Source organism: Saccopteryx bilineata, unplaced genomic scaffold (genome assembly GCF_036850765.1).
Source record: "Saccopteryx bilineata isolate mSacBil1 unplaced genomic scaffold, mSacBil1_pri_phased_curated manual_scaffold_84, whole genome shotgun sequence".
Lineage (NCBI taxonomy): Eukaryota > Metazoa > Chordata > Mammalia > Chiroptera > Emballonuridae > Saccopteryx > Saccopteryx bilineata.
In genome coordinates, this window is record NW_027095502.1 from 58,412 (window position 1) to 83,557 (window position 25,146).

The window sequence follows — 25,146 nt, forward strand, 5'->3', positions numbered from 1 at the left end:
TCAGGGATCCTATCTCTTCCTGGGCCATTACCTGGCTGTCTCAGGCCTCCAGGGCTAGTCTAACCAAAAAAAAATCTATTTGAAGATCACTTCCTTTAGAAGTTGACATCTTTACAAAATTGTAGAAAAGTTTGATTTTGAAAATTAAGTGTAGATTCATGTACTTCCAGAATTTGATTCAATACCCGGCGGAGGGGGACACTTTTGTCACCTGACAGAGGACCCTTTGGGTGCAGGGTAGGGTGAAGGCATGGTGGGGGCAGCTGAAAGAAGATGCCTACCCCGACCTTACTTACAAATGATCCCAGTCATGAAACCTTTGATCTGAGAACAAAAGCAGCGTCCGTAAGAGATCTCACCATAGTGGCGGCACACGAGAGGGACGTTCAGACCCCTGTCAGGGACATCCCAGAAATGAAACCAGGGTTGGGTCTCTGCTCCCCAAGCGAATGGGGCAGCAGCGGTCAATGGTGTGAAATTACACATTGTGCACCAGCCTCCTCTGTCGGTTCCGGTTCTGGTGCCCATGGCCAGTAACCCATTCTAACAGCTGGAGGGACAGATGTGCTGAGTCCAACCACCGCCTGCAACCACCAACCTCGGGGCCCCTGTGCCAACACACCCAGGACCCGCCAAAGCACATAAAACACCCACTCCCCTAGAAAACATGGAAAAAACACACTCCGTTCTCCACGTCTATCCAGAGCACTCTGTATTTACTATTTGGATTACATTCAAAGTATCCAACTTTGCAAAGACCTCGTGCCCCACTCACCACCACCCTCCAGGCACAGCCCACCTGAAAGTCCCCAGACTAAGTCATCGATCTGATGCTCTCCACCAGGCACGTGCATGTCAGCTGTGGCTGCGGTCACTGAAAGGTGTCCAGAGACCTCTGCTTCTTCTTCTTTTTCCTCTTGTTAGCCCTGGCTCCCCCTCTGGGACAAAGCACTTGGCCAGTGTCCTTGGCCCCCTGAGGGAGGATGCCCCTGGCTGGATGGCCATGCAGACTGCTTTCCTGTGCAGAATGGCACCTGGGCATTGCACATCTGTATGTGCCCTGGTGAATCACAGCAACGTTGGCAGGCAGAACACATTAGATCTTCCTGAGGTTGAATTCAGGCTTCGGTCAAAATTGTTTCTGGAACAAACGCCACTCCTCTAAGGTGGTGGGTCTGCCCGAACCCTCTTCCATGCTGTGGGAGTGATGCGCAGGCCCCGATCGGGTTGAACCCATGACTCTGTGCTCAGTCCTGCGGCATCTCGGTTCCCCACTTAGGAATGCACTTCCAGCGTCTCTTCCCTATTCATTCTTCTGGATATAAAACAGGACATAAGCATGTTGGCTCAAAGCAGAAGAAACATCACAGGCGGTTACCTGAGCGTCATCCATTTCGAACCACCGGCCATCCGCGGCTTTGATGTAACAGAAGTAATGTCCGCTGTGACAAGTCCAGCCAGCATGGACCAGCATGGCATAGAGCTCGTAGGCCAGCGGCCCAGCGCCCTGCTGAGACAGGTACGGCCGCATGTCAAGGTGTTCCGGATAGTACACTTCCTTCTCCATTTTCATGCTGGTGAAATCTGAGAACCACTTCAACACCAGGATAAGGACCTTCGAGGAAGTGTGCAAAGTCAAGGTCTTAGAAGCAGGCACCTTCTTGAGGCAAACACCACAATGATAGGAATTGTCACCATCCAGCTTGTCGGGCTTGACCAGCAGATCCAAAGCTTGGCTCACACTCTGAGCCCCCTGGATATCCAGGGCAATGTCCAGGCAAGGGTCCAGAGTGTCAGAAACACCGTGGCAGTGGAGACACTCGATCTGAGACCTCCAGGTCCCTCCAAATATCTGACGGATTAGGTTGGGGTCCTCGGAGAGCCGGTCTAGCTGCGCGCACTCATACAGACACGCTTCCTGCATGGCGTGCATGGTGAACATGAGAAATTCGTGGGCATCTTCCTGCCCGTGTCTGTGGAAGTCCATGAGAAGTTCCTCTGAGGGCTGGATAACGTTGCCAGGATGCAGGAGGGCCCGGGTCACGTGAGCTTCCACGGCACAGAGAATGCAGCATGCCTGCTTCTGAGAGGTGTCCGAGTGCCGCCGCGACAGCATGTAGCTGGCCAGGGGTGGGGTGTGCGTCAGGCACTGCAGGGCTGCGTTCGCGGAGCAGGTGGTGCCCAGGTTCCGAAGCCCAGCCCCAACCGCGGAGGGTCTCATTCAACGTGGAAGGTTCTCGGTGGGAGCCAGATCACCACGCCCCCAGCACTCGGCCTGGGACAGCAGGGGTGGTCTCTAGGCTCGACACGTTCCCCCATGGACTTCGGCACCACCTGCAGTGGACGAAGCAGATTCGAGTGGCGGAAAGACACCAAAAAGAGACTCCTCCTCTCGGTGCAGAGAAACAGCCTCCATGTCTGCGGAGGTCCTCTCGGTGAGATTTCCTATTTGAAAGCGCCAGTTGAAGAACGAAGCTTCCCAGGCTGAGAAGGTCCAGAAATGAGGGGGTGGGCCATCTCACCGGTCCTTTTATAGCCCCGCAGCATCGTGACACCTGGAACACGGCCCACCAATCATGCATCTCCAAGGCGTGATTGGATTTAAGGGTTAGGGCGTGGTTGTTCTTATTGCCCAGGGAGACCAACGGTCACCTTTTAGATGTAATTCGTGGAAGGATCTCAACAAAGGTCATCTTGAATTTAAGCTGAACCCTAAATCCAAAGACTGTTATTCGTATAAAAGAGAGGGACACAGAAAAGTTGATCTTTGGCATCAGCGGCGGGGACTGGAATTTGCTGTCCTAAGCCAGCGAATGCCCGGAGCTACCGGCAGCTAGACCAGGCGAGGGCTCTTCTTCCGGAGTCCGCGGACGGCACGTGGCCCTGCCAACTTCTTGATGTCAGACTTCCGGCGCTCAAACTGTGAGGGAATATGTTTCTGTTCCTTTAAGCCACCTTGCTCATGGTAATGTAACAGGGCCGCCTGGTGGAAGTAATAAGCTGTCCTGGATAAGACGTCCTCTGTGACATCTAGTTTTCAAAAATGATTCATTCAAATGGAATCAGTTTTCCTGTTCATTCGATGGGAATCTCGGGTAAGATGCAAGTGATACATACAAGCTTGAGCCGTAAGTAAGAAAAGGAGACTCAGGAAGTCCCAGGGACAGCAGTCATCCTGCAGAAATGTTGGTGTCTAACACGTTGCTGCTGTATTCACATCTGCAGTAACGCACACACACACACACACACACACACACAAGATTTGACTTGAATTAAATGACAGCATCCATAAGCTCCCATTGAGCCCCTAGCATTATGGCAGCCAACCTGGGCGGACCTTCTGCCCCCAGTTCTGCCCAAGCGGTTGGAAGTCCAGACACCTGGACCTGCACTCCACAGAGGAGGCTGCAGGAGGGAGCCTTGCGTGGTGCTCCCCGACCATCAGGGGGCGGCACTGGCCTGCGGAATTGTTTCACAAGCTTTTGCAGGACTTGGAAAATTCAGCCGTTGCCTGATCAGGCTGGCAGACATGGGCTGCCTTCTCCGTGCCTTGCGGGGCAGCACGACCATTTTCTGGGCCGAGGAGAGGGCAGTAAATACATAGAGAGCCTCAGGCGGGCCCAGAACAACAGTGCTGTGCCTCCCTTTTTGGCAATAGTGGGTCCCAGGCTTTGGGCTATGGTAGACAATTTGGAGAATTCTTAGGCAGCTGGTAACGCCTTGAGTCTTCCAGCCTTTCCTGGGTGGCGAGAACAGTCCCAGGCATCCCAGTGGGATTTAGAAAAAAAAACTTGGGGTGGGAGGGGGCTCTCGTGTGTCAAGGAGACCTCACTGGGTGCTCCGGGTCTGCACAGGATGTTGCTGATCCCCGGAGGGCACTCAGACGTCTTTCTACAGGCTCAGCACCCCCTGAGGACACTGTCCTATCCATGGGGCTTCCTGCCAGCACGCTGGGTATGGCCTGCAGGAGGGGGTCAGGGAGCGAGTCCCAGCAGTGGGACCATGAGGTACCGGGCAGAACCGCAGTCTCAGGGCTCAGGCAGGGCTCCGGCAAGGCATCAGCCACGGTCCAGGATGTCGGACCCTCCTGGTGAACAAAAAGACTGAATTCACGGTTACATAACACCGACCACCAAAATAATCCACAGTAAGGGATAGTAATAAAAATAAAGAGGAGCAACAACAGCAAAGATAGGATGAAGACAATGACATTAACACGAATACTAACTAAGAGACTGGAGTACAACTCCGCCCTCCAAGTATACAGCAAGTACCCAGGCCATCTGCAGAGGCCGTTTCTGACTCAGAGCCATAGTTGTTCACAAAGAAAATTATCCCACCAGGCAAAATCAGGCAGCCTGATGCAGCCAGAAAGCAGCCAGGTCAAGGGCTTGGGGACCTTGGGAACTCCTGTGCACTGGCTGCCTTCATTTAAGTATCAAAGCTGTTGAAGCACAACCTCCTCTCTCTGCGAGACATGCAAGTGTCCTTTCTGGAGGACCTAGAAAATTCTGAGGTCACTGGTGTTGGCAGGCAGGTGGCCCTCCCGGGCCTTCTAGTCATCTCCAACTTTCCCGGAGTAAGGAGGGGACATTCACCATTTCCAAGAACCCGAGCTTGCCACAGATGCCCAATGGGGGTTCCCAGTCCTGAGCTGAGGTAGAAATTTCTAAGGAAAAAAACCGAAGGAGCTGCACCTTCAGTCCCCTGGTAGACTTAGACAGCAGTTTGGTGACTCTGGTCATCCAGGGACAGGCTCCCTGTGTCTTCCAGCTGATCACAAGGGTTCTCTGGGGCTGGGAAGGGAATTGAAAATTTTATTACAGGCTCAGTTGGGTCACAGGGATCCTGGTTGTGTCTCCGTTTTTGGCAAAGTGGGTTCTCAGGTCCTGAGCTGAGATAGAAAACTCTCCATCGTCTCCAGGAAGCCTGGCATGGTCCCGAGGTTCCCCAAGGCATTTAGGAAGGATCGTGCTGGTTCTGGTCAACCAGCGCTGCCTTGCAGCTGCCCAGCTGGCTGTGTGGAGACCGATTCGAGGATGGGTTCAGAGAGGGGCAATCAGGCACAACCCAGGAAATCCCTGCACTGAGGAAGAGGGATTCTGCGCAGAGTCGAGGCTAGAGCACATAGTGCTCTGCGGAGAGAGAACTCACAGACTTGGGCACAGCATCCACTGATGCTGGCTCTCATGGTACATTATCCAAGAACACTTCCCATCCTAGCCCTTCCGTCTGCTAGGACAGGTCCAGGCTTCAGGGTATACCTTATAATGATTATGATTCTGTTCAGAGCTCTGCCTCATACTTCCTTTTCTATCCAACTTTATTTTTCCTTAGAGTTTATCCTTTTCCTGTTTGTAATATATCGAATTTTATACATACCTATTTCTAATTCGACCTTAAACTCTCTGCCTGCTGTCTGAATCTCCTCTTAGAAGTTCATCCTCGCCTGACCTGTGGTGGTGCAGTGGATAAAGCGTCGATCTGGAAATGCTGAGGTCGCCGGTTCAAAACCCTGGGCTTGCCTGGTCAAGGCACATATGGGAGTTGATGCTTCCAGCTCCTCCCCCCTGTCTCTCTCTCCTCTCTCTCTCCTCTCTAAAATGAATAAATAAAATAAAAAAATAAAAATATATTTTTAAAAAATTTATCCTCATCAGGTACGTCTATCCATCTCGTCTTCTGGTAGAACTAGGCTCTGGAGGGTTCTGAATGTCATGCCTACAACTGCTGCTGTCCGTGCACGTGGCTGCCTGTCAGAGTGAGGCGTTGTGTCACCCTCAACCTGGGCATTCCCATCGCAATGCCTCCTGGAGCCCCCGTTCCTATATTGTACAGCTTCTTACTGCTGCTGTAACTGTTGTAAACTGTCTTCCAACCACAGAAATATTTTAAGTGTTTTTGTAAATTAATTTAGAGAGAGAGGATGGGAGAGAGAGAGAAAATAAAACACCAGTTTTTTCTTCCACTTATTTATGCATTCATTGGTTGATTCTTGTATGTGCTCTGACTGGGGATCGAACCCACAACCTTGGCATATTGGGATGATGGTCTGAGTTACCAAGCTGGGGCTTTTTGATAGCTTTGAAGTCCAGAAGTCCAGAATGAGTCCTCCGGGGCTGCTAACCTCAAGGCCATCAGCAGGGAAGAGCACCCCCTGGTGCCCTACAAGATCATCTGTTTTCTCACCTTCTCCAGGGTCTGAACTACTTTCCTCTTCCTGCATCTTCAAATCCAGAAACGTGGCATCTCCTCCGTTCTTTCAAATTGTGTTTGTCCTACTCAATGGAAAAACTTCCCTGTGGTTTCCACAACCAACCCTAGTTTCTTTGTCCTTTCTAAACCCAATTCCTTTTGCTGAGTAAAATGGGAGGCGGATAAAATAGAGATTTCTTCAGAATCGTTTGCTTGAAGAATGCATAGTCTCCTTCAGAGCAGAGACTGTGATCACTTACATGTACATCTGCAATACCTGACAGATAACAGGCTCCCGACGGCCACCGTCCCCACCCTTCTCATTCTCCTCCTCTTTTGAATTACTGCCATTAATAATTAAGCCCTAGTGTTACCTCTCTGTCCACCACCTACATTTCACTAAGCCCTGTGGCCCTGCCCCTCGGGAAAGCAAACAGGCAGTTTATCTCAGGTATGGAAATATTGCTCATTCCCCCTGGAACACATATGGCCAGAAGTTTTAGATATTGGCCTGTGACCTTTAGTGTTTTTAGTCCTTTGCTCAGACACCAGCGGAAAGTCCGACCCAGGCTGCTCTTTGGGAAGGATGCTAGAAATACCTCCAGTCCTTGTCTGGACCTGGAATGTCAGGGGCGCTCCCTGTGGCAGTGTCAGCTTGAATCTCTCTGTGTGGGTTCTGTGTGAAAATACCAGGGGCTAAAAGGCAGTGGGGAAAGCCAAGGGCTGAAGTAAAGCCATAGGGACAGAGTCAAGTGCTAAAAGAGCAGGAGCGTTGGGTTTGTCTTCTTTTTTTATTTTTATTTTTTATTTCTCAGAAGTTAGAAACCGGGAGGCAGTCAGATAGACTCCCACATGTGCCAGACCGGCATCGCTCTGTGTTCTGATGACACACTGCCGTATACCAGAGAAGCATGGGGCCACATGCCGAGAAGGACGTTTTATCCTCGGCTCCTGAACGACCAGTTGCAGTAGCCAAAGATAAAGCACTTGCTGTAGTATAGACACTCTGTGCCGGAGGTCTGTAGGCCAAAACAACAGAACTCTGGCACAGAGCCTCTAGTTCTGGGACTTCTGGTTAGGCCCTTTTTCTTGAAGTGACACACCACCCAAGTTATGCTCGGTTTTTTGGCAAATTTTGACAAACCAAGCTCAAAAGACTGCCCATCACTGTCCTATACTTCTCTGAAAGGGAGCCTGGGGCCACTTGCTACACAGAGCAAAGAAGATAGAACTTATCTGAAAACCCCTTCCCCTTTTCTTTTCTCAAAAGCTTTTAAGAAACCATGTTTACATATCTTAATTAAAAATTCCAACACATCCTCTGATTCCACCTAAATTCACCCTCCCATCCTGGAGTCATGAGAGTGACATGTATCTCTAGACAATGTGATCACGAGCCCCTTGCATGAAAACCTGTATTTGATAAAAGATATGTAAGATGTAAGAAATCTAACTTTGGAAAGCACGTGTTTGGGTACCTCTTTGAGGGTCATGCTGCTCCACTAGCTAAATAAATCCTACTTCCTTCATCAAGTTGTCTGGGTGTTTTTGTCCTCCTTTGATTCCTGCAATACAACCACTGACAGATAATGTACTGCACCCACCCCAGTTCCTCATGACTGACACCAAGGTCTTGTTCCCAAGATGCACATGACCAAAAAGCAGAGACACAGATGGAGGACACATTGAAAAGGGACCACATTGCACTAGAAAGCAAGTGGCAAAAACTTCAAAGATTTGAAATGACATAACCCATTTTTCCTCCTCTCATGAGAGTTAACCTTTAAATCATTAGTAACAGATAAACCAGGAAGTCCTTATACTTACAAATATAAAATAAAATACTAAATAACCTGTAACATACAATGAAATTAAAATTCTAAAATAATTTTATCAACTGAAAGATAGTAATTTTAAAAAACCTATGGTGCCCTGACTAGATGGTTCAGTGCATGGAGTGTCCTCCCTGTGTGCCAAGATTGTGGGTTTTGTCACAGGTCTCAGCACCTAAGAGAAGTGACCAAGAAATTATTTCATGCTCCATTCTCAAATCAATGGAAAAAATATAAATCTAATGGAAAAAGATGTGATAAACCTGCAACATGCCTAGCGTATTTCTCTCAACAAAAAGGCAGAAAAACAAGAAAAGAAAAACAAAGTAAAAATTCCAAGTATCTCTTTGACCATGTTTCTATTTTTCACTCATTATTTAGTTATTAACAATCTCATTCTGCACCTCACAGTGTTTCCCACCCATTTCTGCCTCCCATGGTGCCTCTCTGACATTGGAACTATTTCCCTCTTGCTTCCCCTCTCACCTGGCCAGAAGTGCCTTAAGGAAACTTCTCCCAAATCTGAACCAGAGGGCTGAGGAGATGATGGACATCTCAGAACACAAGGGATTTCTCTAATGTGCCATCAAGCCTATGAATATTGGAGCCTTCTATCAGATTTGACTAAATGGAACCTTGAGACATCTCCCTGGAGCAGGTATTTCAAGTTATATAGAATAGAATCTTCCATTTGCTTTGTTCTTTCCCCATCCATATCTACCTTCCTGCCTACATGAACACAACAATCATTAGTGAACAGACACCAGAGTTCTTAGACAAATCTGGGCCCCATGAACACTAAATGACTTAAACTGAGCACTGGATCAACCCCCAAACCAAAAAGGGGACTAGGCACCAAACACTTGTCTACAGACCGAACCAAGACTAGGACACACCCATGCCAGAAACTGACATTGCACTTTGGACACCAGAGTCCATACATCATACCCTAGAACTGGAGCTGTTTGTGGGCCCTACACTGGAACTCAGATACAAAGTTACATGCAAAGGGACCCCAGGTGCACAGCAGAATACAGATTCAACAACAAACCCTGGAGACAGACTCCTGATCTGTACCCAAGACCCCATAACCAAACTTCTGACATGGAGCCAAACAACTGACCCCACTTACTGCATGACAGATGCAGGAGCTGAACCTGATACTCACAATGCAAACACAGCCAGGACTCCATAAAGGACATCTCATGACTCCCTAAATCCAAGCAGCGAGCTTCACAATATATTTCACTACCAATGTAAATGTAGAATACAGAAAAATCACTAGAAGCACTACCACATTTTACCAAACCCTCAAAAATAAGTCAAGAAACTGACAGAGGGAATAGAAATAAAGCTTACCCTTAGCCAACACATGTCCATGATCTCAGCTGCAGGACTCTACAGGACTTAGTGCACCAGCTATTCATGTCACATGCCTGGCTCATCTACACTGTGGGGAATTAAATAAAAAATGTTTTTATACTTTGAAAGTTCTAGCAGGTGGGCTAATAATCAAGTGAAATAACAAAGGATAGTCAATGTATAGTAAATGCTCAAGAGGAACTGATATTCCCTGTTGTGGACTATAAATGGCAGAAAGACATTGTAGATTTGAGGCTTAGCAAAAGGCTAAGTTCTCCCCCCTCCACCTCCGTATTGGCTGTGATGCTGAGTATTTGCACCCACTTAACTTGTTTCCTTGGGTTGCTGGAAGCAATTTACATGTCCTTACTCTGACTCTTTGTTTGTTTTCAGATGTTGTTAGATTTCATTAATGCATCCTGTTTATGCCTTGGGAGAGTTTCTGTTTTAGCCTTGGATGTGTAACTTTGTATCAAGGACTTCCCTGATTTGCATATGGCTATATAATCAAGCAGACTGGAGCTATGTGGCACTTGGATATTGCCATCAGTATTTGAAGATTCCTCCTGGTCCCATTTTTTCTTGATAAGTATGTTTCCTTAATTCTGCACAGTTATTAGGAGCTGCTGCTGGTCCGCAGCAATTCCCAAGAATACAAGACAATGAGGTCATACTGGGGGTATAGATCACTTCAAAAACCTTAATTACAAAATCTAAGATATTCTGAAAAAAGTTATTGATTGATTTTAGAGAAAAGACAGAAGAGATAGAAAGGGGGAATGAGCAGAAATCATCACCTCAGAGGAGTTGCCTCTAATATGTGCCTTGACCCAGCAAGCCTCAAGTTTCAAACCTAAACCTCAGCATTCCAAATCAATGCTCTATCCACTGCACCACCACAGGTCAGGTCATAAACTTAGTTTACAAAGGTGACATGGATAACATGCAGCTAATTTGAGAACATGTGATACATCTGACAGATTACTTTTTGTTAAGAAACTCCAAAATCTATTGGACAGAAGAAATAAGGTAAGAAGGTCAACAAGCTGCTCCTTGCAGTCTTCATGTCTAACACTAAGGTATTTGTACTTAAGTTCTCTTCTGAAACTGGTATGTGCCTAGGTGACAGAGAAGCACACTTCAAACATATTTAAAGAGACCACAAAGCAACAGAAAGTGACCTTCAACAAGCTTCATGGTTTGAAAGAATATAAAGTATGCTGTCATGGCCATGAACCTAGAAAATATTAATAAGAGGGACCTACGAGCTCCTTATTATTTAAGGCAGGCATCCCCAAACGGCGGCCCATGGGCCACATGCAGCCCCCTGAGGCCATTTATCCGGCCATCACTGCACTTCCAAAAGGGGCACCTTTTTATTGGTGGTCAGTGAGAGGAGCACTGTATGTGACAGCCCTCCAACAGTCTGAGGGACAGTGAACTGGCCCCATGTGTAAAAAGTTTGGGGACCCCTGATTTAAGGTATAAAGGAAATTTTCTAAATAACCCCAAATGCATCACAATTGGAAATATAAAATAATTTCAATTGAATAATAGTTAATATAATACATTAAAAAAACTCTATGTGGCACTGGCCATGTAGCTAAGTGCAGATACCCTTTTCCCAAATGTAAGGTGACAAAGTGTGAGCCTCACTGTCAGCACATAAAAGGAGCAACCAATGAGCATATAATTAAATGGAACAACTAACTAGAGCAATGAGTGAATGCTTCTCTCTCTCTGTCTCAAGTGAATGGATAAATTTGGAAAACTAATGAAACGTGGAGTGATGAATCCAGAATGTGGCCACTGTGTTTCTCTCAGCAGGAAGGCAGAATAAAATGACAAACAAAAGTCCCAGATCTCTGTTAGGACCATGTTTCTATTCTTCAGCTGGGAAGGACATCTTTATTGACCATAAACACTCTGGATTCTGAACCTCAGTGTTTTCCACCCATTTTTTTACTCCAATGGTGCCTCTCCTACAATGGAACCTTTTCCCTCTTGTTTCCCCTCTCACATGGCCAGCAGTGCCTTAAGGAAACTCCTTCCAATCCTGAGCCAGAGGGCTGAGGGGACAATGGACTTCTCAGGACAAAATGGATTCCTCTAATGTGCCATCAAGCCTATGAATACTGAAGCCTTCTATCAGATAAGACTAAATGGAACCTAGAAGCTTCTCCCTGAAACACATTTTCCATTTTTTGCTTTGTTTTTGTTTGTATGTTTTTGAAATGAGAAGCAGAGAGGCAGAGAGACAGACTCCTGCATGCGACCAACCAGGATCCACCCAGCAAGGCCACTAGGAGGTGATGGTCTGCCTATCTGGGTCATTGTTCCATTGCAGCTGGAACCATCCTAAGTACCCAGGCCAATTTTGCTTCAATGGAGCCTCTTCTGTTGGAGGAGAAGAGAGATAGAGAGAGAAAGAAAAGAGGAAAGGGTGGAGAAGCAGATGGGCACATCTCCTGTGTTCCCTGGCCGGGAATCAAACCCAGGACTTCCACATGTAGAGCTGATGCTCTACCACTGAGCCAAGTGGCCAGGGCCCACATATATGTTTTATAAAATAAAATCTCCAATTCACTTTGCTCTCTTTTCCTATCAGTATCTACTTTCCTGCCAATGTGAATATAACAACCATTACTGAACAGAGCTTTTAGACAGAATCAGGACCCAAAAGATTCTAGACAACTGAAGCTGAGCACTGGACTTACTCCCAAAACAAAAAGAGTACTTGGCACTGAACACCAAACACTGCTCTACAGAGTCAACTGAGACTAGGAAACACCAATTCCAGAAACTTACACAGGCACCGTGGACACCAGAGTCCATACATCATGCCCTCGAACTGGAGCTGCTCATGGGCCCCACACTGGAACTGGGACACAAGGCTATATGTAAAGAGGCTTCAGACACCAGATGCACAACAGAATACAGATTTGACCACAGACTCTGGAGACAGACTCTTGATCTGTAACCAAGACCCCATAAGCTGAACTTCAGACATGAAGCCAAATGCCTGACCCCACTTGCTGCAAGACAGATGCAGGAGCTGAACCTGATACAATGCAAACAGAGCCAGGTATGCATAAAAGAAATCTCATAGCTCCCTAAGTTCAAGCAGGAAGCTAAAATATGTATTTCACTACCAATGTAATTGTAGAACAGAGAAACATAACTCACAGTGCTACCACATTCTGCCAAACCCCAGAAAAATAAACCAAGTAACTGACAGAGATAACAGAAATAATGCTTACCCTTAGCTGACACATGTCCCTGATCTCAGCTGCAGGACTCTCCCTAAGTTAGTGCCCCAGCCATTCATGTCACATGCTAGCTAATAGACACTGTTAGGGATAAAATTTAAAATTTATCTCATACTTAAAAAGTTTTAGCAGCTGGGCTAATAATCAGGTGAAACAATCAGATGGACAAGAGATATTCAATGTATAATACATGCTCAAGGGAAATTCATACACCCAAGAAATCAAGACAATGAAATTGTATTGCATATATAGGACATTTCAAAAACCTGAATAACAGAGTCTTAGACTTTGGGGAAAAATTATAGATTGATTATAGAGAAAAGACAGAGAGAAGGGGGGAAGAAGTAGAAAGCATCACCTCAGAGTATTTGCCTCCCATGTGTGCCTTTATCCAGCAACCTTAGAGTATTAAACCAGCAACCTCAGCATTCCAAATTGATACTCTATTCACTGTGCCACCACAGGTCAGGCAAGAATCTTGAATTCTTTTTTTCTTTTTTTTTTTCTTCTGAGAATCTTGAATTCTTAAAGGTGACATGGACAGGCCCTAGCTGGTTGGGTCAGCAGTAGAGTGTTGGCTGGGCTTGTGGAAGTCCCGGGTTTGATTCCTGGTCAGGGCACACAGAAGTGCCCATTTGCTTCTCCACCCTTCCCCCTCTGCTTTCTTTCTATCTTTCTCTTCCCCTCCTGCAGTCAAGGCTCCCTTGTAGCAGAGTTGGCCTGGGCATTGAGGATGGCTTTATTGCCTCCACCTCAGGCACTAAAATGGCTCCAACTGCAGCAGAGCAACACCTCAGAGGGGCCAAGCATTTCTCCCTGGTGGTCATGCTGGGTGGATCCCAGTCAGGCACATGCAAAAGTCTGTCTGTGTCCTCCTGCTTCTCACTTCAGAAAAGAAAAAGTGACATGGATAACATGCAGCTAATTTGAGAACATGTGGCACACCTGACAGATTACTTTTTTATGGGAAACCCCAAAACCTATTGGACACAAGAAATAAGGTAAGGAGTCAACAAGCTGTTCCTTGGCATCTTTATTTTAACACTAAGGTGATTGTACTTAAGTTCTCTTCTGAAACTGACAACAGAGAAGTACACTTCAAACATATTGAAAAGGGACCACAAAGCAACAGAAAGCAACATCCAAGAAGCTTCCAGGTTTGAAAGAATATAAAATGTGTGTTTGGTTCTTGTAACATCGGTGGGCAATGAGGGAAGGTCACGTGAGGAACCAGACCGGGGAACTTGGCTGGGACTGCCCACACCAATGTGGGCCAAAAAAAAACTTCCCAGGAGTCCTTTGGAAAAGAGTGACCATCTGTCAGCCAATGAGATCTTGCGTCATCATATCAACTTGCCTTCACCCTGTAGACCCTATAAATTTCCCCCACATGGATTTCTCCATGTGACTTCTCTTGCCCCCATTCCCTGGACCAGAGAACCTCATTGAGCAGGAAGCGCTGTACTAAATAGAGCATTTGCTTATCCATACTTCGTGGCTATGCCCTTCCTTCTTTGGTGGAAAAAAATACCTTACATATGGTGCCAAAACCCGGGAGGAGTTTGAAGTACACAAGGACCACTCCTCTCCCCTTCCCCTGAGAACAAACCAGGATCTTCAACTTTCCACCCACTCTGGCACATGGTGCGGTAAGTCTTCTGCTTCCAGCCTCCCCTCAGTTCTTTCTGCTGAGACTCCCTGTTCGTAATTGCAGCTGCGTCAGGACCTCTTTTTCATTCCAAGTGTGTGTGTGCCCATGGAGTAATCCTAGGCACATCCACTTTACCTAACTGTCTGGTGGCCAGATCTTGAGTTGTGGGACACCAATTCTCATCTCTGACCACTCTGAGGACTCAGGGTGGCCACAGAGGCACAGGAATCTAAACCTGATCCCAAAACACTCCTGGAGTGCATTATCAGAAATCTCTCCCTCCCTAAAGAAGAATAAAGTGTTCTTCTTCTCTGCTTTGGCAAGGCCATAGAACCCACTGGATAATCAAACCAGGTAGCCTCCTGAAGGGACTTTCAATTTTTTTTAATAATTTTATTTTTTTAATGGGGTGACATCAATAAATCAAAATACATATATTCAAAGATAACAAGTCCAGGTTATCTTGTCGTTCAATTATGTTGCATACCCACCACCCAAAGTCAGATTGTCCTCTGTCGCCTTCTATCTTGTTTTCTTTGTGCCCCTCCCCACCCCCTATCCCTCTCCCATTCACCCCTCCCCCCCATAACCACCACACTCTTATCAATGTCTCTTAGTTTCACTATTATGTCCCACCTACGTATGGAATAATACAGTTCCTGTTTTTTTCTGATTTACTTATTTCGCTTCATATCATGTTATCAAGATTCCACCATTTTGCTGTAAATGTTCCAATGTCATCATTTCTTATGGCTGAGTAGTATTCCATAGTGTATATGTGCCACATCTTCTTTATCCAGTCATCTATTGATGGGCTTTTTGGTTGTTTCCATGTCCTGGCCACTGTGAACAATGCTGCAATAAACATGGGGCTGCATGTGTCTTTACGTATCAATGTTTCTGAGTTTTTGGGGATATATACCCAGTAGAGGGATTGCTGGGTCATAAGGTAGTTCTATTTTCAGTTTTTTGAGGAACCACCATACTTTCTTCCATAATGGTTGTACTACTTTACATTCTCACCAACAGTGTATGAGGGTTCCTTTTTCTCCACAGCCTCTCCAACATTTGCTATTACCTGTCTTGCTAATAACAGCTAATCGAACAGGTGTGAGGTGGTATCTCATTGCCGTTTTGATTTGCATTTCTCTAATAGCTAAAGAAGATGAGCATCTTTTCATATATCTGTTGGCCATTTGTATTTCTTCCTGGGAGAAGTGTCTATTCATATCCTCTTCCCATTTTTTTATTGGATTGTTTGTTTGTTTGTTGTTGAGTTTTATGAGTTCTTTGTATATTTTGGATATTAGGCCCTTATCTGAGCTGTTGTTTGAAAATATCATTTCCCATTTAGTTGGCTTTCTGTTTATTTTGTTATCAGTTTCTCTTGCTGAGCAAAAACTTCTTAGTCTGATGTAGTCCCATTCATTAATTTTTGCCTTCACTTCTCTTGCCTGTGGAGTCAAATTCATAAAATGCTCTTTAAAACCCAGGTCCATGAGTTTAGTACCTATGTCTTCTTCTATGTACTTAATTGTTTCAGGTCTTATGTTTAGATCTTTGATCCATTTTGAGTTAATTTTTGTACAGGGGGAGAGACTGTAGTCCAGTTTCATTCTTTTGCATGTGGCTTTCCAGTTTTCCCAGCACCATTTATTGAAGAGGCTTTCTTTTCTCCATTGTGTGTTGTTGGCCCCTTTATCAAAAATTATTTGACTATATATATGTGGTTTTATTTCTGGACTTTCTATTCTGTTCCATTGGTCTGAGTGTCTATTTTTCTGCCAATACCATGCTGTTTTGATTGTCGTGGCCCTATAATATAGTTTGAAGTCAGGTATTGTAATGCCCCCAGCTTCATTCTTTTTCTTTAGGATTGCTTTGGCTATTCGGGGTTTTTTATAGTTCCATATAAATCTGATGATTTTTTGCTCTATTTCTTTAAAAAACGTCATTGGAAGTTTGATGGGAATTGCATTAAATTTGTATATTGCTTTGGGTAATATAGCCATCTTGATTATATTTATTCTTCCTAGCCAAGAACAAGGTATATTCTTCCATCTCATTATATCTTTTTCGATTTCCCTTAACAATGGTTTATAGTTTTCATTATATAAGTCCTTTACATTCTTTGTTATGTTTATTCCTAAGTATTTTATTTTTTTTGTTGCAATCGTGAAGGGGATTATTCTTTTGAGTTCCTTCTCAGTTGTTTCATTGTTGGCATATAGAAAGGCTATTGACTTCTGTATGTTAATTTTGTATCCTGCGACCTTACTGTATTGGCTTATTGTTTCTAGTAGTCTTTTTGTGGATTCTTTGGGGTTTTCGATGTATAGGATCATATCATCTGCAAAAAGTGATACCTTTACTTCTTCTTTTCCGATATGGATGCCTTTTATTTCTTTGTCTTGTCTGATTGCTCTGGCTAGAACCTCTAGTACCACATTAAATAAGAGTGGAGAGAGTGGACAACCCTGTCTTGTTCCTGATTTAAGGGGGAAAGACTTCAGTTTAGTGCCATTTAATATGATGTTAGCTGATGGTTTATCATATATGGCCTTTATCATGTTGAGATATTTTCCTTCTATACCGATTTTGTTGAGAGTCTTAAACATAAAATTGTGTTGTATTTTATCAAAAGCCTTTTCTGCGTCTATTGATAAGATCATGTGGTTTTGTTCTTTGTTTTGTTGATATGGTGTATTATGTTAGCCGTTTTATGTATGTTGAAACATCCTTGAGATTCTAGGATGAATCCCACTTGATCATGAGGTATTATTTTTTTAATATGTTGTTGTATTCGATTTGCTAGTATTTTGTTTAGTATTTTAGCATCTGTATTCATTACAGATATTGGTCTGTAGTTTTCTTTTTTTGTGCCATCCTTGCCTGGTTTTGGTATGAGGGTTATGTTGGCCTCATAAAATGTGTTTGGAAGTATTGCTTCTTCTTCAATTTTTTGGAAGACTTTGAGTAGAATAGGAACCAAGTCTTCTTTGAATGTTTGATAAAATTCGCTGGTATAGCCGTCTGGGCCTGGACTTTTATTTTTGGGGAGGTTTTTAATGGTTTTTTCTATTTCTTCTCTACTGATAGGTCTGTTTAGGCTTTCTGCTTCTTCTTGACTCAGTCTAGGAAGGTTGTATTGTTCTAGGAATTTATCCATTTCTTCTAGGTTGTTGAATTTAGTGGCATAAAGTTTTTATAGTATTCTACAATAATTCTTTGTATATCTACGGATGTCCGTGGTGATTTCTCCTCTTTCATTTTGGATTTTGTTTATATGAGTTCTTTCTCTTTTTTCCTTGGTAAGTCTTGCCAAGGGTTTGTCAATTTTGTTGATCTTTTCAAAGAACCAGCTCCTTGTTCTATTAATTTTTTCTATAGTTTTTCTGTTCTCTAATTCATTTATTTCTGCTCTGATTTTTATTATCTCCTTTCATCGGTTGGTTTTGGGTTGTCTTTGTTCTTCTTTTTCTAGTTCCTTAAGGTAGGAAGTTAAGTGGTTCACTTGGGCTCTCTCTTGTTTGTTCATATATGCCTGAAGTGATATGAACTTCCCTCTTATCACTGCTTTTGCTGCATCCCATAGATTCTGATATGTCGCATTGTCATTTTCATTAGTCTGTATATATCTTTTGATCTCTGCACTTATTTCTTCTTTGACCCTTTCATTTTTTAAAAGTATGTTGTTTAGTTTCCACATTTTTGTGGGATTTTTTTCCTCTTTTTTGCAGTTGAATTCTAGTTTCAAGGCTTTATGATCAGAAAATATGCTTGGTACAACTTCGATTTTTCTGAATTTGCTGATGTTGTTTTTGTGGCCCAACATATGGTCAATTCTTGAGAATGATCCATGTACACTGGAGAAAAATGTATACTCAGTCACTTTGGGATGAAATGTCCTGTAGATGTCTATCATATCGAGGTGCTCTAGTGTTTTGTTTAAGGCCACTATATCTTTATTGATTCTCTGTTTGGATGACCGATCTAGAGCTGTCAGCGGTGTGTTGAGGTCTCCAAGTATGATTGTATTTTTGTCAGTTTTTGTTTTAAGGTCAATAAGTAGCTGTCTTATATATTTTGGTGCTCCTTGGTTTGGTGCATATATATTAAGAATTGTTATGTCTTCTTGATTCAGTTTCCCCTTAGCCATTATGAAATGGCCATTTTTGTCTCTGAGTACTTTTCCTGTCTTGTAGTCAGCATTATCCGATATGAGTATTGCTACACCTGCTTTTTTTTTGGATGTTATTTGCTTGGAGTATTGTTTTCCAGCCTTTCACTTTGAATTTGTTTTTATCCTTGTTACTTAGATGAGTTTTCTGTAGGCAGCATACAGTTGGATTTTCTTTTTTAATCCATTCTGCTACTCTGTGCCTTTTTATTGGTAAGTTTAATCCATTTACATTTAGTGTAATTATTGATACTTGTGAGTTCCCTGTTGCCATTTTATATCTTGCTTTCTGTTAGTTTTGTGTCTTGTTTGATCCTTCTCTTTCGTTTTTCTATCTTTTGTTTTTATTTGGTTGTATTCCATACATCTTTCCTCTGTTGGTATCTTTTTTATCTCATGTGCTTCTGTGGTGGTTTTTTCAATGGTGGTTACTTTTGAGTAATGAAAAGGATTTCTACCCTGTTCATTGTAGCGAACTATTTTGTGAGTACTTTTGCACTCCATCGTCCTTTGCTACTATTAATCTCCATCTTCTCCCCCTGTTTCTTTTTGTTGTTGTCACAGTTTAAATTTGGTTTTATTGTGTTCTTCTTGGAGCTTTTACTTGTGGCTATGTTTGTTTGTTTTTGTTCTTTGTATCTGATTGGAGAACCCCCTTTAGTAATTCCTGTAGTGAAGGTTTTCTGATGAAAATTCTCTCATTTTTTTCTGTATCTGTGAATGTTTTTATTTCTCCTTCATATTTGAAGGATAGCTTTGATGTGTATAGTATTCATGGCTGAAAGTTCCTCTCTTTCAGGACTTTCAATATTGGGGTCCACTCTCTTTTAGCTTGTAGAGTTTCTGCTGAGAAATCTGATGATAATCTAATGGGCCTTCCTTTATATGTTGTATTCTTCTTTTCCCTGGCTGCCTTGAGAATTTTTTCTTTTTTGTTGGTTTGTGAAGGGACTTTCAATTTTTACATCCTCACCAATTTAACTAGTGCTGAGAAAACTGGGAACTGGTTGGAATCCCTTCAATTCAGGGCTTCTAGTATTTGTGCTCTCGTCCTAGTATCTGCTACACAGTGCAGGCATTTTCTGGACAGAGAAACCTCACCTAAACTCTCCACTCCTGATCTTTTCTCTTTTGCCAACCCCCAACTATCTTCCCCTCCTGCACGGCTCCCTCTTTCCTATTGGGCTCCTCCCCTCTCTTCAAAATTCTGTTTCTTATTTACCTGTAAATACCAGTCCCTATTTCTCCTCTCTTGCAGGCTAGGGGCCCCTCCCATCTCCAATGTGTTCTTAAGTGCCTCCCCCATCAGGCCACCCTTCGCTAGGCATTGGCCCCCATGTGGGTTTGCAGGGCTCCTGACCCTATGGCCCAACCCTGGTCTTCCTGCAGGAAGGCCTGGCCCTGTCCTGCCTCTGGCTCCAGCGTTTCTGGCTAGATCTGGGTGCTGGGCTCCCCAGGAGCCCCCCTACTCTTTTTCTCAGCTCCCATACCCCTATCTGAGACCTGATGAACATGGCATTTAAAGTTTTTAATGGTCGTGGCTAGTAGAAAAAGGCCAAGGCTGTTCACCAGGACCATATGCAGTATAACGTAACACTCCAAACCCAGGCTCTTGTGGCAGCCCTGAGGCTGGCAGAGCAACAGGGGCAAGGCACAGGAAGCACCTGACCCAAGTCTGGGCCACAAAGAGAATCCCCACCAGAAACTTGCTTTAAATGTGGCAAGCAGGTCACTGGTCCCGACAGTGCCCCTGCCCTCGGCCACCCACTAAGCCCTGCCCTAACTGCAAGCAGCCCAATCACTGGCAGAGCAATTGCCCCTTTAGAGCAACAGGCTTTTCCTCAGTGCCTCTATGTGGAGGCCAAGCTAGCCAGGTGGGCTGACCACTTGAACTCCTAGGCTTCATGGATGACTGACACAGCCAAGACTCAGAGACCCCCATCACCCATACCAAATCCTGGGTAAAGCTGCAGGTAGTGGGTAAGTCTATCTTATTTCTTGTGGACTCAGGGGCTACCTTCTCTGTTTTGCCATCACACTCTGAACCTTTAGTTCCCTCACAGGTCTCAGTTGTGGGAGTGGATGGGACTCCTTCTTTTCCCCTTTGCATGCCAGCCCTGACATGCAGTTTGGACAAAATTCCCTTTTTCACACTCGTTCTTAGTTATGCCATCATGTCCTGTATTCCTTCTGGATTGGGACATTCTACAATGTCTCAGAGTCACTATCCAGCTGACATTTTTCTCACTACCAAGGGCTCCCCCATAATCAATACTACCCTTATTTCTAACCATATCTTTTGCCTCAAGCTTTCCCCCATGCAGGACTGCTAGCAGTCAGAACCACTAATCCTTGCCCATCTCTGGCTCATCAAAAGGTTGGGCCCTGCAGACCCTGCTATTGCTCCTCTCCCTCCCACCAGAAACCTGCTGCCACAATGAGCTAAAGAAGGGTATAATGCTGTTCAAGGAGACTGGCCCAATGGAAGAAAACTTCAATCTCCTCAACCGTCTACGAGAGAAACTAAGCAAGAATCTCTCCTCTTACAACCTGCTTAACTCCTGGTGGCAGACACCCATTCTCACCTGGGCTGTCCCTATTCTAGGTCCTTTTCAAGTCATCAGTATATAGTTGTCAGTATATGCAAGTGACCCCTTACTCATATCATATTTGTTCCTTTTTTTTTTTGTATATTTCCAAAGCTGGAAACGGGGAGAGACAGTGAGACAGACTCCCACATGCGCCCGACCGGGATTCACCCGGCACGCCCACCAGGGGGCGACGCTCTTCCCACCAGGGGGCGATGCTCTGCCCCTCCGGGGTGTCACTCTGTTGCAACCAGAGCCACTCCAGCGCCTGGGCAGAGGCCAAGGAGCCATCCCCAGCGCCCAGGCCATCCTTGCTCCAATGGAGCCTCGCTGTGGGAGGGGAAGATAAAGACAGAGAAGAAGGAGAGGGGGAGGGGTGGAGAAGCAGATGTGCCCTGGCTGGGAATCGAACCTGGGACCCCTTGCACGCCAGGCCGATGCTCTACCACTGTGCTCCTTTTTAAAAAAAATTTTACAGGACTGCATCCACAAAGTTTCTCAAGTCACGGTCAAACAGATGGTCCTCACAACTCCCCTCAAAGCCACCACCTTCCAACCTTCTCACGATGACTCTAACCAGCAGGAAGTAGCCAGACAAATAGCGGCACCCTGTCTAATAAAAAAGGTTGGAATGTAAGGTCAGTGGGCAATGTGGGAAGGTCACGTGAGAAACCAGACCTGGGAACTTTGGCTAGAACCACTCACACCCATGTATGCCAAAAGAGACTTCCCAGTAGTCCTTTGGAAAAGAGCAACTGTGTCAGCCAATGAGATTTCACCACATCATATCAACTCGCCTTCACCCTGCAGACTCTATAAATTTCCTCCACACAGATTTCTCCATGCAACTTCTCTGGCCCCTATTCCCTGGACCAGAGAACCTTGTCAGGCGGGATGTGCTGTACTAAATAAAGCTTTTGCTATTCCACACTTTACAGCTATGCCCTTCCTTCTTTCTTGGTGGGGAAAATACCTTACAGTTCTCAGGGCCATTAACCTAAAATGTAGGTTGAGAGAGGGACAGACAGGCAAGAATAGAGAGAGATGAGAAGCACCAATCATCAGGATTTTTTGTTGCAACACCTTAGTTGTTCATTGATTGCTTTCTCATATGTGCCTTGACCAAGAGCCTTCAGCAGACTGAGTAACCCCTTGCTCAAGCCAGTGACCTTGGGTCCATGCTGGTGAGCTTTCCTCAAACCATATGAGCCTATGCTCAACCTGGAGACCTCGAGTTCTTGAACACGGGTCTTCTGCATTCCAGTCCGATGCCGTATCCACTGTGCCACCGCCTGATCAGGCATTTTTGTGGATCTTAAAATGGTAAATTTTCTGCTAGGAAAACAGAGAGGTTTCATGAAGTATCCTTGCTTTCTGTATTTGTGGGACAGCTGAGCTTAGAATAAACACTGGACACAGAAGAAATGGCCAAAACATGAAGCTCTGGAAGTGGAGATGCCAGCCTATATCAAGTGCTAGAAATGCCTGCTGTGATCATTCTCTGACTGCTTGAAATGAATACATTTAATACTTCCTTAAATCAGATAGTGTCAATGCTCTGCTTAAAACTCATTAATGGCTGTGCTGGCACAGCAGGTAGAGTGCTGACCTGGAATGCTGAGGTTGCTGGTTCAAAACCCTGGGCTTGCCCAGTCAAGGCACATACGACAAGCAACCAGTGAACAACCAGAGTGAAGCAACTATGAGTTAATAAATACTTCACATTCTGTCCCTGCTCCTCTCTCTGTAAACTAAATAAATAAAATCTTAAAAACAAAACAAAACACTTATTAATGGCTGCTGGTGTCATCTAGACTCAAATAACAAATGCTGAAAGATACTGGTATGCTCTGGCTCAGATTTCCTCCCTGTCACTCACTGCTTGGGGACTGTGCTCCTGCTACTGCCCCCCACCTGGACTGCATTTGCCCCCATTCCTAGATAGCCCGTTTTTTCACATCTTTCACATCCCAACTGAAATACCACTCCACTTCCTCCTTCCTTAACCATACCATCTAAAGTGGCTTTCCACTTCCTCTTAAAACTACTTTAGTCCTGATCTTTTAGCTTCAGTGTGTCCTCTACTCCCAACCATAGCCTCTATGTTTATTAAGAGCTTAAAAGAGAGAAAGAGAAAAAAGAGCAAGTGAGAGAATCTTGCTGGTACAGCTAAGGTTAGAGATTTTTTCTTGGTTCAATCAATTATGAGAAGGTGGTGAAGTCATGTCCTACAAACATGGCCTACCATTGTGGGGATGGGCTGGCAAGATACCCCAAAACATGTCTGAGCAGCATTCAAGGTCTGTTGCAGTACAGTAAAAAAAATCAATTTCTGAGAAAAAGCTAGAAAACTTCTGTTTATTTAGGACAAATTCAGTATCTCTTACTTCTCTTCTCCCATGAGGCATCCCTGACCCCCATGCAATCCTTTCTGCACAGCAGGGACCACCTCCTCCTTTCAAAGAGCACCCACATTAAAGCATGTAGCTCACTTTACTGGGATTCCTTATGAATAAGTCCATCTGCCCTACTGGTTTGTGAGCACCTCATGCAGTGCCCAGTTTTATATTAGATGTTCAATAACTTTTTAATAAATGAATGAATACATTAATTTGCAAGTTGAAATTAATAAAAAATTAACTGGTGACTATGACAAATTCAATAGGAGAGTAAAAGATCATACTGAGCAATATTGGGTCAGATATCAAAGGTGCTGACCTATAGTCATAGATGTAGAAAGAGAGAGAATCTGCATAGCCCAGTAACTGGCACAACATCAACCTTCAGTAATTGATAGTTGTTCATTGTATTAATGACAGTGATGGTGATTCTAGCACTTAGTAATGGGGTACATAAAACAGTTTTTCACTTCTGATAAAAAGAAATTGTCCAGTGCCTTCATCTTCTCTCCACATGTTTTTTTAAGAAATTATATTTAATGGGTGACATTGATCAATAAGGGTACATAGGTTTCAGGTAAACCTCTCTGTAGCTTTTGAACATTTGTTTGCTTATGTGTTTATCACCCAAAGTCAAAGCATTTTCCATCATCATATATTTGTCCCTCTTTACTCCCCTCCATCTTCACATAAATTTGAAGTTCACTTTTATTTTTATTTTATTTTATTTTATTTTATTTTGTATTTTTCTGAAGCTGGAAATGGGGAGGCAGTCAGACAGACTCCCACATGCACCCGACCGGGATCCACCCAGCACGCCCACCAGGGGGCGATGTTCTGCCCATCCGGGGCGTCGCTCTGTCGCGACCAGAGCCACTCTAGCGCCTGGGGCAGAGGCCAAGGAGCCATCCCTAGTGCCCGGGCCATCTTTTGCTCCAATGGAGCCTCGGCTGCAGGAGGGGAAGAGAGAGACAGAGAGAAAGGAGAGGGAGAGGGGCAGAGAAGCAGATGGGCGCCTCTCCTGTGTGCCCTGGCCGGGAATCGAAGCCAGGACTTCTGCATGCCAGGCCGACGCTCTACTACCGAGCCAACCAGCCAGGGCCTGAAGTTCACTTTTAAAAAAGACCCTTTCCTTGTTTGAAGGGAGAATAATTAAAGCACTGCATTTTATAAATATAAAACTGTATTAGCAGGAAGTTAAAAGTTCAAAGTTCTAAAAAGGGTATTAGGAGAGAAAGAATATATATGGTCCAGAAATGTTCACATTAAAGGCAAAATGGCTACTTCTCAGTATCCTATTAATTATTTCAAACACAAATAGCCATCCACTGCCTGGAAAATATTAATATTTAACATTAGAATAAATTTCACTATAAAAATTTTAAAACATCTGTATTTTAGAGGATGCCTTAATCTAAACTGAAATTAAAATGATTTCATATTTGTCTCAAACAAACATCTTGAAGCTCTTTTTCTCTTCACCAAAAGTGGGTAATCCAGTTTTTATCATTTATATTACTTTAACCTAGCCACTTCCTTTTGCTAAAGCAGCTGGAATTTCTCTCATTTTCAAAGTTTTGCTTCAGAATTTGGCTTTTCCCTTTTTTTCTAGGCCTGGTATAAATAAGGACATGGACTAAGAGAATGAAAACATAAACCAAGAGCAGTCT

General features: G+C 44.3%; 1 protein-coding gene across 1 annotated transcript; it reads right to left on the bottom strand.

Annotated features, from left to right (window-relative positions):
* Positions 1-998: 998 nt before the first annotated feature.
* LOC136318369 (ubiquitin carboxyl-terminal hydrolase 17-like) lies at positions 999-2,508 on the bottom strand. Its single transcript, XM_066250704.1, is given in 1 exon segment — positions 999-2,508. A coding segment is annotated over 1 exon segment (1,125 nt). The 5' UTR covers positions 2,222-2,508; the 3' UTR covers positions 999-1,096.
* Positions 2,509-25,146: the final 22,638 nt, after the last annotated feature.